The sequence below is a fragment of the Acartia tonsa genome, chromosome 7, assembly GCF_053477335.1.
Source record: "Acartia tonsa isolate MP-2025a chromosome 7, ASM5347733v1, whole genome shotgun sequence".
NCBI classification, from domain to species: Eukaryota; Metazoa; Arthropoda; class Copepoda; order Calanoida; family Acartiidae; genus Acartia; species Acartia tonsa.
In genome coordinates, this window is record NC_137266.1 from 50,461,579 (window position 1) to 50,477,237 (window position 15,659).

The 15,659-nt window shown below is 33.0% G+C and overlaps 2 protein-coding genes across 2 annotated transcripts in view; one reads left to right on the forward strand and one right to left on the reverse strand.

Annotated features, from left to right (window-relative positions):
* LOC145323940 (uncharacterized) overlaps positions 1 to 9,920 on the forward strand; it is a 46,205-nt gene extending 36,285 nt beyond the window's left edge. Inside the window, exons 33-43 of the mRNA XM_080166553.1 lie at positions 433 to 490; positions 895 to 1,018; positions 3,787 to 3,858; positions 4,400 to 4,459; positions 4,985 to 5,035; positions 5,584 to 5,698; positions 6,646 to 6,696; positions 7,332 to 7,414; positions 8,288 to 8,401; positions 9,315 to 9,401; positions 9,784 to 9,920. Of these exons, the coding sequence (XP_080022679.1) occupies positions 433 to 490; positions 895 to 1,018; positions 3,787 to 3,858; positions 4,400 to 4,459; positions 4,985 to 5,035; positions 5,584 to 5,698; positions 6,646 to 6,696; positions 7,332 to 7,414; positions 8,288 to 8,401; positions 9,315 to 9,401; positions 9,784 to 9,844 (876 nt within the window). The 3' untranslated portion in view covers positions 9,845 to 9,920. The remainder of the gene's footprint in view (positions 1 to 432; positions 491 to 894; positions 1,019 to 3,786; positions 3,859 to 4,399; positions 4,460 to 4,984; positions 5,036 to 5,583; positions 5,699 to 6,645; positions 6,697 to 7,331; positions 7,415 to 8,287; positions 8,402 to 9,314; positions 9,402 to 9,783) is intronic.
* A 2,190-nt stretch (positions 9,921 to 12,110) lies between these two features.
* The window catches only part of LOC145323939 (uncharacterized), a 39,189-nt gene continuing 35,640 nt past the window's right edge, over positions 12,111 to 15,659 (reverse strand). Inside the window, exons 10-11 of the mRNA XM_080166552.1 lie at positions 13,010 to 15,195; positions 12,111 to 12,215 (exon numbers count right to left, since the gene is read on the reverse strand). Coding sequence (XP_080022678.1) covers positions 12,129 to 12,215; positions 13,010 to 15,195 — 2,273 coding nt within the window. The 3' untranslated portion in view covers positions 12,111 to 12,128. The remainder of the gene's footprint in view (positions 12,216 to 13,009; positions 15,196 to 15,659) is intronic.

The window sequence follows — 15,659 nt, forward strand, 5'->3', positions numbered from 1 at the left end:
ACTTTATTATAAGGACTAGCGGCTTCGCCCTTAGCCTCTAGGGGCTTTGCCCCAAGAGGTGATAAAAAAAAAATTATGGCGAAAATCGAAAGGACCTTGGAAATCTCCTTCAAAAAAAAAAAAAAAAAAAAAAAAAATGGGGGGGGGGATTTTTTGGTTTTTGGGGGGGTTGGGGGTGTCCCACCCCCCAAGAAAATAGCTTAAAACCACCACAGGACCAATAGGTAGATACCCTGAAGAGTAGAATCCGATCGGTTCAGTGGTTACCGAGATCTTAAGGGACAGACAGACAGACGGACAGACGGACATCGTTCTACTTTGTATTATAGATTATTAAAACTAGATAGTGTCAACCATTTATTTTGTGTACATTTGTTTCTTAAGTAAACTTGAACCTAATCAATTTGCTAATAGTATGAATATTATTTGTAGCTTATTGACGACATTCATCAAGAGTATAAGAATGGTTTACCAGCTTATGGTGATCAAGGTATGCAATGTTGCTTAAATAGTTTTTAAAGTTCTTACATTTTGCATTGTCGTTCTTTCTCTTTTGTTTAGCCTTTAAGGGTTAATTTTTCGCTCAAGTGTGGTAAATACACTCTCTATATTTGATTTGTTTACTAAACTTTTTTTTTTGGGGGGGGGGGGGTTATATATTTTTTTGCTTAAAATCATCAAAGGATTGTGTATATCTATTGAGAATCACATTATCAATGTTTCAATGGTTTCACAGATCCTAAGCTTCAGACGGACAAACAACTTTGTATAGTTAAAAGTGATTAAGTGGTCTTAATAGAAATATAAATTTCGAAAATATCACCACACTGAAATGTCATTTGAATTACATGTTTTTTTTGATATGTATTATTTTTATTCTTATTTATTTTACAGAGCTTGATTTCCCTGGCGTTGAGATAACAGCAGCCCATGTGCAGTCTGAGCGTGGTGCTGGATCTAATAACCTGTATACATACATGGATGCGTCTACAGTTAGGCTGCAGAGTGTGGATTTACAGTAAGTTTTTTATTAGATCTAATAACATGTATATATACATGGATCACGCCAGGCTGCAGAGTGTGGATTTACAGTAAGTTCGTTATTAGATCTAATAACATGTATATATACATGGATCACGCCAGGCTGCAGAGTGTGGATTTACAGTAAGTTTGTTATTAGATCTAATAACATGTATATATACATGGATCACGCCAGGCTGCAGAGTGTGGATTTACAGTAAGTTTGTTATTAGATCTAATAACCTGTATACATACATGGATGCATCTACTGTTAGGCTGCAGAGTGTGGACTTACAGTAAGTTTGTTATTAGATCTAATAACCTGGAGGGGGTATTTACCCCCCCACAAACAATTCTGGGGGGGTAAATACCCCCCCCAAAATAAAAAAATCTCTAATAAAAAAAAAAAATTTTGCGCGCTTCGCGCGCATTTTTAATACTATATATTTAATAAAATTTAAATTACCCCCACCAAAAATTTTACCCCGGTTGTAAATTTTGGGGGGGGGGGGTAAACTAAATTTACCGCTGCCAACAGATTTCAGGGGGGTAATTACCCCCCCCCCAAGCCAATTTTACCCCCGGGGTAAAAATTTTGGGGGGGGGTAAAAAAAATTTGCGGCGCGCTTCGTGTGCCATTTTACCCCCCCTAAAATAAAAAGCTTGGACGCCCCTGCCCCCAACCCCCCTCCGAAAAAAAAAATTTAAATTTTTTAACTAAATTTAAAAATTAGGGGGGGGGGAGGCAACCCCACCCAAAAAAAAAAAATGATCGCCCCCCCAAAAAAATTCTTTTTTACTTATTCTTATAAAATATAAAATAAAAAATTCAATTATTAAATTCTACTCTCTCCTCCTCAAGTGCCCCTAGAGGCCTCTAGGGGCCTAGCCGCTAGTCTTTTTATAATGTAAAAAATACAGTCAAAAACATAAATACCTAATTCAAAATTCTTTTAATAGTTTAAATCTTTATACTAAAGGGGTAGTTTCACGAAATGCAATTAAGTTCAAATGCATATCGTGAATTTACCCCTTTATACTAAATTAGAATACTTTAATTTGGATATTATTAAAAAAAAACAAAAAAAATATTTAAAAAAACAAAAAAAACTGGTTTTTATTAATAAAAACTAATAAAAACCTGTTTAAACCAAAAAAAAACACTGGTTTGATCTTTTTTAAAAAAACCTGTTTAATTCCCATCTCTGGTATACATACATGGATGCATCTACTGTTAGGCTGCAGAGTGTGGACTTACAGTAAGTTTGTTATTAGATCTGATAACCTATACACATATAGGGATGCATCTACTGTTAGGCTGCAGAGTGTAGACTTACAGTAAGTTTGTTATTAGATCTAATAGGTAATCTGTACACATACATGGATGCATCTACTGTTAGGCTGCTGAGTGTGGATTTACAGTAAGTTTGTTATTAGATCTAATAACATTTATACAAACATGGATCACGCCAGGCTGCAGAGTGTGGATTTACATTAAGTTTGTTATTAGATCTAATAATCTGCACACATATATGGATACATCTAAAGTTAGGCTGCAGAGTGTAGATTTACAGTAAGTTTGTTATTAGATCTAATAACCTATACACAAACATGGTTGCAGAGTTTTTATAACGGCTTCTTATTCTTTGGTTTAACATCTTAGGGGAATAAAAATTAATTTTGATTGGTAGGTTTGTCAAATTAAATGTCTATATGTTTCAACGATTAATTGTAATCTACAGAAGGGATAATTTTGTGTAATAATATTGGGAATGTACATTAATTAGTCGGCCATTGTCTTATCCCTTTAGATCCATGAATTTATGTATTCTCTCGGGCTACAGATAGAAGATCAGTGAAAATTGCCAATGAAAGACTAAACCATATTCCCTTCACATACCATTGATTATTAATCTAGGTATTCTCTAGGGTTACAGATGGAAGCTCAATGAACATTGCTTATGACAGACTAAACCATATTCCCTTTACCTACCATTGATTATTAATCTAGGTATTCTCTAGGGTTACAGATGGAAGCTCAATGAACATTGCTTATGACAGACTAAACCATATTCCCTTCACATACCATTGATTATTAATCTAGGTATTCTCTAGGGTTACAGATGGAAGCTCAATGAACATTGCTTATGACAGACTAAACCATATTCCCTTCACATACCATTGATTATTAATCTAGGTATTCTCTAGGGTTACAGATGGAAGCTCAATGAACATTGCTTATGACAGACTAAACCATATTCCCTTTACCTACCATTGATTATGAATTTATGTATTCTCTAGGGTTACAGATGGAAGCTCAATGAACATTGCTTATGACAGACTAAACCATATTCCCTTTACCTACCATTGATTATTAATCTAGGTATTCTCTAGGGTTACAGATGGAAGCTCAATGAACATTGCTTATGACAGACTAAACCATATTCCCTTCACATACCATTGATTATTAATCTAGGTATTCTCTAGGGTTACAGATGGAAGCTCAATGAACATTGCTTATGACAGACTAAACCATATTCCCTTCACATACCATTGATTATTAATCTAGGTATTCTCTAGGGTTACAGATGGAAGCTCAATGAACATTGCTTATGACAGACTAAACCATATTCCCTTTACCTACCATTGATTATGAATTTATGTATTCTCTAGGGTTACAGATGGAAGCTCAATGAACATTGCTTATGACAGACTAAACCATATTCCCTTTACCTACCATTGATTATGAATTTATGTATTATTTAGAGCTACAGATGGAAGCTCAGTAAACATTGCATATGACAGACTTAATCATATTCCCTTCACATACCATGTCAAGTAAGTAATGTGTTTTCAGGATCGCTTTGAAACTTATTAATATCCGTTAGATTGGAACTGGTTCTCAGCCATACTGAAAAATTATGTCTAACATCGTAATCTGTCTAGTTTTCTACAAATATAAGGGGGGGGGGTGTTTTAATGCAACCATCTCTTAATTAATGCACAAATGGCACTTAGAATCCGTATTTCGTTATGAAACTTAGCACGAGTTATCCTTGGTAGGTCTATTTTCCCAAAATCGAACGTGTGCACATTGATTACGAGACGATTGCATTAACACCCCATCCCCTCCTTATAATACGATGCGAGAAATAACTATTTTGCAATTTTCCATTTTACTCAAGGATTTTAAAACTTTTATGTCGGGCTTGTAATCAAAATGCTATTTAAAAAAAAAACTAGAGTGGCCAGAGAGGAAGGGGACATTGGGCTGTTAATTATACAATACTATTACACAAGTCCCCAAATCTTAAAATAGGACAGGCTGGACTAAAAACATAGAGAAGCTTCTCTTTTAATAATGTATTTTTTATTCTAGTATAAGATCAGCCACTGAAACCCAGGGTATCTTGAGATTCTTCTTGATTCCAGCTGGTATTAGGAAAGTTGGTGGATTTTTAAAATTCGACAATATTTATAAAGGCAAAAAATCCTATGTATTCATATTAATAATGCAAAGCAAATAATATACCAAGGATATAGAGTATTGGATATTGCAAAAGGGGAATTTTGTTGTCAACTTATGTTGCTAATATAGTTATCAGATATTGGTTAACACTTTCCTCCATGGCCAGGGGAGGGGATGGGGTAAAGTTAAAAGGGAGGGGGGTGTGGTATGGGAGTTATCATTATATTAGCCAGCTGAGAGACACATTTGATCAGAGTTTGCTAGAAACTCTCACAATATATATCCATGTATTCTATATTTATTTATATACTAAAGAAAATTATGCTGTATGTCGTCTTTATATAAGATATCTTTTTTAAAAATTTTATTTTAGCTTTATATATTTCTAATATTTTTCTTTAGTACCTATAGACTTCAAAATTATCTTGAAGACCATAAGCATAACACTTATTTAATACCACTAGTTTTATCTTTTTTAAAAATCTACCTACCAACTAGATTGCCATCTCATACTGATATTACTCAAGTTGCCATTGAAATGGACAGGTATAAACATTATTACTTTTAATTTCACTCGTTTCTTCACCCCTTGCATCTATGTAAGTTTGGGTCAGGAAATAGCCCAAAACCCTCGGGACATATAAAGCTTCCCTAAAAACGTAAACCGATTCCTATTAATAATTTCTGAGAGCTTTAACCTTGGACAAAAATACCTTACAACTTACAACTTTAAAAGCTTTCCTGCAAAGCAGAAAGCCATTGGTCTAGCGGTTAGTGAGATCCTAATTATACAAGAAAATTACTACCTAATACAGTAGGATAAGTTAATTTTAAGATACATCCAATGTTGGAAGACACACTAAGAATTAAATGAGGACTTGAATTGGCCAGTGATCTTACCAGTTAGAAAAATCCCAGAAAACTTAAATTCACATTTAACTTCCTTTAAACAGGTACAAGGAAGTCAAATTGAAAATTATTACCATGACTTAGAACTAGAATCACAAAATTTAAATTAAAATTTTTTGTATTGGTTTCTTTTGACCTATTTTATGGTCAAATATCCTAAAACTATAGTTATATTGTTTGTTTAGATTCTTGATCTTTTTGAATCCTGGTGACAATTACTTTTCCCGCCATTCATCCAGCTCTCCATTTGTTGCCAAGTCTTCCATGCCACTAGTTGAGCTACAGGAGAGATTAATAATGGTAAGCATTTTCAGATTTTATATCTTAGGGGGGGGGGGGGGGGTTTAATGCAACCATCTCGTAATCAATGTATAAATGGCACTTGGAATTCGAATTTCGATCTAAAATTCTGCATGAGGCTCAGCCGTTTAGCCGTTTTTTTTGGCTATTTTTAGGGCAAATCTGTCATAAATTACTAGGACTCAACTTTTGAAGCATATTTTTGCTTTAAATCATGTGAAATGATACAAAAATAACATTTTCAGATTTCTAATATCAGCAACTACCGGCTAGAATCGTTTGAAAACATTTTAGAGCAGAAAATAGTATTATGTGGAGATAGGTTTCGTATGGATTTGCATTGAAAATAGCCCAAAAAATGGCTAAACTGCTGAGCCGCCAGCTGTTAGCCGTTATTTTTCCAACTTTTTGTTCGATTTAGGGAAAATAGACCTACCAAGGATTACTCATGCAAAATTTCAGATCGAAATTCGAATTCCAAGTGCCATTTATACATTGATTACGAGATGGTTGCATTAACCCCCCCCCCCCTTAGTGTGTTGTACTTTTAAAAACTTTTCCATTAAAAATATATCTTATTTATATAATATTGTAAGACTATGTATTGCTCATTATTTAAATCTCAGCTAGAATCTATTTGTTCCAATGAAAAATTCCCCAAATTGTCTAGTCGAGCTCAGAACAACTCTCTCCCTATTATAAAATCTAAGAGAAAGTATGATATTTTTGATGATTAATTTTACTTTAGACCAGGTAAGGTTTTTTTAGTAAACAATAACCCTGCCTAATCCGTACAATGTAGGTATAGGTTCTGTAGAGTACAAAACTACAATCCTTCCACATTCTAAAGTTGGTTGGCTTCTCAGACTGAAAAAAATAATTAAATAAATTTTCATTTCCATCTGTCAAGTGTTGTCCATAATATGATTCATTGGTAATTTTTTCAGGGCCAGATTTCTGAAGAACAGTTCAACTGGTCTGGATGTGGTTGGCCAAAGGTATATTTTTAACAAAGTTTGTTAAATATCTAAGGATATAATCTGACATCAGCGGAGACAGGATTTACCCAACAAAGTCATAATTTGTAATCCGTAATTATTTTTAACAAAGTTAGTATCATTATTTGAAAGCTTTGATCACTTATCCTATTATAAAAATCTGTCAAACCAATATGGTTCTCATAGTTAAATGGATGCTGAAATTTTTTTAGGCTATTTTATTTTTTAAAAACCTTAATATAAGCAAGGATGACAATAACATCCATAATTGTCAGAACTGTATAATCAGGATATAAATATAAAAAAGTTGAATGAAACAAAATTGTCAGTAAATCTGCTGGAAAACTGGTTTAGTACAGGATAAGGACTTACTTACATGTTTAGGACTTGATTGTAGAGATGCTTTGCTTATAACAATGTGCTTGGTCGTCCTAGGAGTTAGTATTCCAAAAATCAGACCAATCAGATAACTTTATTATGTACAGACGTACGGACCGACTCTCATCATAGAAAAGCTTCACTTTTAATTATTACCTCTTATATGTAATACTAAAGTTATAAATTGCTCTTGGGCAAGATTTGGAATATTTGAAAACAAACTCCAATTTTTTTAGTTACATATTTTTTTTTATTAGCCATTGACACTGCCCAGAGGACGTGAAGGTGGTATGGGTTTCAGACTTTACATGATGGTCTCCCAGGTTCTACCTGGCGACAGGTAAGCTTAATATACATATCAGTAAGAAACTGTAATTCCCCAAACCGAGAACTCTGTGTTGACTTTAATTTTGGTCTTTGAACATCATTCAATAGTGTTGTAAATATTAAGTCGCTACAAAAGAGCTGAAAGCAATTTGCTAGCAGACTAAAAGACAGGGCAAGTTATTTGTCTAAGTTATGCATCTATAAATTCGTTTGTTATTCTGATTAAAGTTAGACACCTACCATATTCAGATAATTGCTTGTTGTTTATGTTGTCTAATATCCTAGTCACGTTTGTCGTTTTATATTTGTATCTCACTCCTAATCACAAGATTACAAGATAAATGCTGTATCCATGACAACTGAATTTATTTTCAAAAATAATATTAAAGATTTCATTATTTTGGGGAGCAACACTTTTTAGTAATGACAACCTTATTACTTATATTTGAATATAAATATTTATGGTCCTTTCTTGAAACATTTCTTTGGGATCTAATGCAGTTCACGGTAAATCTGGTAAATCTATGAATTTTAAAGGCTGCTAGCTGCCAAACAGCTAATTGGATCTTGGCTATTCCAGATTATTTGTAGGCCTTCTTATGCTGCTTAAAATGGTGTGCGGATATGATCTGTACGTTCAGCCATTTGGCAGCTAGCAGCCTTTAAAATTCATAGATTTTTGAAAATATTGCTTACCAGCAATATTTTACCATGAACTGCAGTAGATCCTTTCTTTGTCTTTGGCTGCTAGGAGATTGCCTGTAATATCAAAAATCATCCAAATAATTGTAAAAATCTTCTTTAATTTTACATTGACAACTGAAGAAAGCAAATCTGCTAAATTTTGATGTCTGAATAAAACGTAAAATTGTATAAATGTATTCAGTGCTTTGACTGCCAACTGGGAGAGAATGCAGTACACCTCATGGAGTTGGTGTGGAGTTAGGAAAAATGAGGGAGATGTTCCTGATAGCAGACCCATGGGCTTCCCTCTGGATAGGTAAGATAGGTTAAGAATTGGTGTAGAGTCAGGAGAAATGAGGGCAATATTCCTGACAGCAGACCCATGGGCTTCCCTTTTGACAAGTAAGATAGGGTAAGAGTTGGTATGGAGTCCATAGAAATGAGGGAGATGTTCCTGACAGCAGACCCTTGGGCTTCCCTTTTGACAGGTAAGATAGGGTAAGAAATGGTATGGAGTCAAAAGAAATGAGGGAGATGTTTCTGATAGCAGTCCCATGGGCTTTCCTCTAGAAAGGTAAGATAGGTTAAGAGTTTGTATGGAGTCAAGAGAAATGAGGGAGATGTTCCTGATAGCAGTCCCATGGGCTTCCCTCTGGATAGGTAAGATAGTTTAGGAGTTGGTATGGAGTCAAGAGAAATGAGGGAGATGTTCCTGATAGCAGACCCATGGGCTTCCCTCTGGATAGGTAAGATAGGTTAGGAGTTGGTATGGAGTCAAGAGAAATGAGGGAGATGTTCCTGACAGCAGTCCTATAGGCTTCAATCTTGACAGGTAAGATAGGTTAAGAGTTTGTAAGGAGTCAGGAGAAATGAGGGAGATGTTCCTGACAGCAGACCCATGGGCTTCCCACTTAACAGGTAAGATAGGTTAAGAGTTGGTATAGGGAATGTAAAAATGAGTGGGATGTTCCTGACAGCAGACCATGGGCTTTCCACTTGACAGGTAAAATGTCATTTTAAGGGAAAGGAAAAAATACAACCAATACCTAATTATTAAAAGATAGCCTTTCAAAAGCAGGAGATTTCCCTTTCTTATTGCTTCTTATCCCCTAACTTTTTGGGGAGGATAAGAAAATAGCCTAAAACAATCGTAAGCTATTTATAAAGTTTTCCTGACAACTAGAACCAATTTTACTAGCAAAGGATGGTATAACAAATCAATGTTTTAGAGCTCCTCCTAATGGAAATTGGCAGAGCTTGATGTTTAAGCATGGACAGAAGAGAGGAAATCATTTTTCTGTGGATATTACAATTAGGTAAATATGCTAAAGTAATGGATATAGATTCTTGAATAAATATTTCTCAATGCTGGCTAATATAACGATACTCCACCCCCCCCCCTTATCACTATATTTTACCATTTACCCAGAAAATGGAAGAATGTATTAACCAATATATAGGACTATATAAGAAACCTATTAAGGTCAAAATTTCCACTGTCACATTATCCAAATATTCTATACCCATTGCTAAAGTTGTTGAATGTTTGTTTGTGTATCATAAACTTCTTTCTGTTCAAGGAAGTATTAACTAGGCATATTGGTAAAATTTTCTCCTTATTATTAACATAATATTTACTGTAAAAATTTTCAGTTTATTCTTGTGCATTAACTCACACTAAACCTTTTTTTTTAATAGACATGACCCTGTTGGAACTACAAATAAAGGCAGAACAAGATATAATCAAGCTAGAGGATAAATTAATAATCAAACTGTGATTTTATAATAATTTTAGTATAATTATGTATTATTTAAATATATAAACTAAAATAAAAGACTGTTTGTTAAAATCGTGTAATGTGTGTTCTATTAAGTTTTAGCAATATTGATCTCTTCATACCTTATCTTGCTCTTGGATATTTGACAGAGAGGGAGGGGACGATGGGCTATTGATAAAACTAGTCCCCAAACATTCTTACTAATTATAATCTACAGAAGGAGTAATTTTTTATGTCATCATTGTGGATATACATCAATTTATTGGCCATTGTCGTATCCCTCTAGATCCCTGGATATTTGACCAATAATAATGTTTTGCAAAATTACTGTGCTGGTTTGATTTCTTAATTAGATGAATACAGGACAGAATTCGGCACAAATAAACAGTCAAGTCTCCATTTAAGACTTGGAAGCAATTTGCTAGCACACAAAAAGGGTCTCCACCGCTTGGGCCAGGTGGTTGTTAGAATTATATATATTTACTTGTACATTTATTTTTCCAATTTCATCTTGGCTTTCTTGTAAAATAAATCAAAATCACAGTTTCAGAGCATTTATTGGACATACTAAATTTTGATAATAGACATATTTAGAAAGTCCAACTCAAGGACGTCCAAGGGAGGTGGAGGTGATTTCTCTCCCCACGCGCATTTTTCTACTAATTATTTAATAGTATTACATAATTAGAAAAGAATTCAAAATTTTAAATTATTATTTTAGCCCTTTGTATAATGTCTAACACATTTCTAAAAAGATGCATTAATAAATATGCAGCAAAAATGGATTTGAGTTGTATTAGACATTATACAAATGGCTAAAATAATAATTTTAAAATTTTGAATTCTTGTGTTGTATACTCTGTTTAAAAATTCCATCGTCTTCGTTTAATCAATCAATGTCTAAAAAATTGTCGAAAAAACGCAGCATCTTTCAAAAACCCATCTCAGGGGTAAATTTTTGGGGGGTTTAAAAAATTTACTCCCGAGATGGGTTTTTGAAAAAAGAATGCCGCGTTTTTTTGACATTTTTAGACATGTCGAATAAACAGAGTATACAACTATTTGTTTAATTATTTCGCTTTTGTTGGTACGGCTTTCATAAAAGAAAAACAAATTATCTTAAATCTATTTTTGCTGCATATTAATTAATGCATACATTTAGACATTATACAAATGACTAAACTATTAATTTGAAAATTATGAATTCTTTAGTTGTATACTCTGTTGGCATTTACATAATAATGATTATGTATCGTCTTCGTTCAATCAATCAATGTCTAAAAAATGCCGGAAAAACGCGACATTCTTTCTCAAAAACCCATCTCTGCCAACAGATTTCAGAGATGGGTTTTTATAAAAATGCCGCGTTTTTTCAACAAAGTTTTAGACATGTCGAAACAAGTGCGGCATTCATGAAATCTTAACAGAGTATACAACTATTTATTTAATTATTTTGCTTTTGTTGGTACGGCCTTCATAGAAGAAAAACAAATTATCTTTAATCCATTTTTGCCGCATATTAATTAATGCATCTTTTTAGAGCAGTATTAGACATTATAAAAAAACGCGGCATTTTTATAAAAACCCATCTCAGGGGGGGTAATTACCCCCCCCAAGCATATTTTACCCTCTGGGTAAAAATTTTGGGGGTGGTAAAAAAATTTGTGGTTTTGCACGCTATATTACCTCCCAAAAAAACAAATTACCCTCACCTTAAAAAATTTTTAACCCCTCAAGTAAAAAAGCGTGGACGCCCCTGGTCCAACTGACCCCATTATTTGTCAAAACTAAAGGATATTTTTGCAGACAGAACTTTTGTTTAAATTTTCAGGTACGAGTGACAACATTTTAGACGAATTTTTTCAACAAAATAATTTTTAGAAATCTAACTTTAATAAATGAATTTTATAACTAACTTAATATATGTTTTGTCATATGCTTCAAAATTATACAAGTAAAGAATTTTATTACAGGAATTAATTTACCCAGGAAAAGCTTGATCTTAAAATATGTGACAATATATAGTCAACTCATAATACAAATGAAATGAAAAAAAATATGCCCATACATAACAAAATGTGTACACAATGTCAACCTATGAGATTTCCTGTATGTTCCTTAAGTATTCTTCTATTGGTAGAATCAGATAATATGTCTATTGAGTAACTCTATTATTTTCAGATATCCATTTTTAAAAATAATTCTATTTGAAACCATCTTTAATTGATACCAAGAAATAAAAACAAATCTAATATACTATATTTATTATTCAATAAAAACATAAAACTTGATTAAAGCACTATGTAGTATGAATGCTATTTCTAAAAATCCTGGGATTGAGTATCTTCCCTGCTTTACATAAACATGATTTATTTGTAGCTTTTAAAAAATATTGATTTAATAATATTGGTAAGTGTATGAAGCAATATAGAAAATTGCAAATATCAAACTAAAAAAATTGTTTGATAATATTTTATTTAAGCGTAAGGGGAATCTTGCATCATAATCTTTATAACATATAATTTAACAACAGCATGGAAAAGAATGCTTGATGGTAGTTTAGAAATGGTATAATATGATCTAACTTTAGACTTAATCTTTTATTATTTTAAACTTAATAAAACATAATATGATTTAACTTCAGATTTACCTTATCTTGTAAGGGTGGGATTCCCCCTCGATTACTAAATGATCATCTAGAAAATCCAGAGCATCATCTGTATGTAAAGGGATTAGATACTCTAACACCCAAGGATATTAGGTTTAGTAACAACCAACCCTTTGATTGCACGATCTATGTCTGAGAATTCCTAACTGTGCAATTGCATGGTAATTAGTTGCGCCTGTTTATGGCCAAAGCATTCCCCCTACTCTTACTATTTATTTTGTGCACCTGTCATAGCAGCAATAGAAATCATTTTTAACGTCTTTAGTTATGACATGGTGTTGTCAACAATTCCAACCTATCACTTTCCTGACGATGAGCATATGCACGGCATAAACTTAGACCTTATCTTTCTGATATTGTGATAACTGCTCCCCACATAATCTATTTATATAGATCTATCAACCAACTACATGTAACCTATACAGACTAATTCAATAGCTTAAAATATTTTTTGCTGATGGAAACCATGTTTAACAACCTCCTTCTTTGGGCGTCTAACAAGAGCTTTGGAAGGTTCAGCTGGTGGTAGGAATGAATTGTAGTTCAGATAGATTACTTGGGATGTTGGTCTGCTAACAGTTTTTTCAACCTTTTGTGGTCTCATGTTTGGTGACTTAGAGCTAGAAGATGAATCTATGGTCAGTGATTTTTTGTATGCTGCCTGTAATAGAGATTCCTCAGTTGGTTGAATACTTAGAGATTTTAAGATTTCATCTTTTGCTGTTACAGGACTTTGGGATCTATTTATATTATTCTGTGACTGCTTATCATCTTCAGTAGATTTTTCCTTTGATAAACTGCTAACATTGTCTTCTAGTTCTACTATTCTATCTATGTTACCATTTGTTTCTTCTGATTTTGAAGGCCTTAAATAAGTCTTATATTCTTCAAAGGCAGAGTTTGAAGAGACTTCAAATGAATTCTCACAAGTTAGCTTTGTTATTTCAAGGTCTTCATTAATATCATCAAAGTTGTCCACATTTAAATTTTGATCAAATTTCAAAGATGTTATTTCATCTGATAATTTACAATCAAATGCTGGGCTTTTTGTCTCTTGGATAGAGTCACAATTTGTATTTGATAAAACATTATCAGGGGTTTTAAATTGATGACTTTTGATATTGTCTACAAAAGAAGCTTCTGTTGGTGCTTCTATTGGCCTAAAAGATGACTTGTCACTGTGTGACAATAATCTTAAAACTGCTGAACATTCATAATTTGAGTTAGCATCTAATTCATTTGTAACCTCACACTCAAAAGATTTGTTTTCTTCAGCAGGAAAACTTTTATTTTTTAAAGCTGCCTCTGATTCTTCTTGTTTTTTCTTGATATATTCAGGATCTGGAACACATTTCTTTTTGTGATAATCAATTTCTAGTTTACTATTATATCCCTCCCCACAATCACTACAGATATAAACATATTCTGGAGATGGGCTTTTTGGTTTTGGTGGTCTTACTGGACGCCGCTTGCGAATTCTTACTTTGCTTTTTGTTTTCTGCTTTTTTTGTTCCTCACCATCAATTTCTTTAGATATCTCTTTAGAGTTTGAATCAACATTAGAGATATTGGTATCGTGTGTCACATTATTAGTAGGTTGAATTTTATCATTTTTATTCTCCTCTTCTATAATTTTATCTTGCTCATGTTCAAGATCTTTAGTTACTTCACTATCACAGTTAAAATGGCTATTGTTATTTATCGCTTCTTGTAATTCACTAGACATAGAATCAAGATTTTTAAATTCAAATGAAACATACTTACTTTCACCAGCTGGGCTATTAAACCCTGAAATAGAATGCACTTGTAGATTGTTTGCCTCAAATGTTGTGCTTTTAAAATCATTAACTTGAAATTCACTAATGTCCATAGATTGAAATTTTTCTTTGTAAGACACTGGACTCTTTGACATAGATTTATCATGAGATTCCTGACTTGGCAATCTGTCACATCTTGAATCAATTTGGTCTTCATCATTAATGGAGCTATTATCATTAACCCCATTCTGCTTTGTTGTTTCCAATTCATTTAATCTCTTCCTAATATATTCTTCATCAGGTATACACTTTTGTTTGTGGTAATTAATTTCAAGCAAGCTGTTATAACCTTCTCCACATTGATCACAGTTGTAAATAAATTCTGGTGGTGGCGTTTTAGGCTTTCTTGGTCTTCTTTTTCTAATCCTTACTTTCTGTAATGTTGATTGTTGTTTGGTATCTGCGGTTTCCTCAATCTTTGAATCATTACATTCATGTAAAATATCAATAGTTAGACCAGAATTTTCACTTACTTCACTAACATTCTTCTCTTTATCAGCTTCAACTTCTGTTGAATTATTATCAACACATGTTTCCATTGAATCAACTAACATTTCCTTTCTATCAAAAACTGGTGTATTAAATCCTGATATGGATGTAAACTCTTGATTTGCTACAGAGTAACTTTTTGTATCAAATACTTCTTGCTTGCTAACCATTTCTAGACCATTAAAACCAGATTTTGCATTAGGAACTTGATTAGTTAAATAACTACTAGCATTAATAGGTTGTTTGTTAGCCTCATTACATGTGTCAGTTGCTGATATACAAGGACTACCAGCCTCCTTTCTTGATGTACAGGCTTGGTCAGGATGGTAGGGTGTGGCGCAAGCACTAGCTGGATAACCTATACACACATTACTTGTTATATGTGCAAAAGTGTTGATTTTCAATATAAATTTAGGGCATTTATTAAAATGTTACCAAATTAAATTCTAGAGATAATTTTCCCAATTCTTTCTCCCTTACAAACCCCTGTAAGCCTTTCCTACTAATACCTAACTTCTTATATTATTCAATTTGTTATTAAAACAAAAAAGGCATTGTTGTTAAAGAGAATCATGTCAAGCTTTATCTTTAAAGCATAGACAATAAACCATAAAATCAACAAATATATATGTTATATTAGTTAACGTCTATTCTAAGCTTTAAGTCCTAACTGTGTCATATTTGTATTTGATAATTATTGTTTCTTGTATCAATAATTATCATGTTTAACATTTACAAGAAGCAAAAGAAGTATAAAGAAGAAAATGTATTGCAAGCGAGAGATATTGTAGACAACACTAGTGCTATAATTCACATGGATAC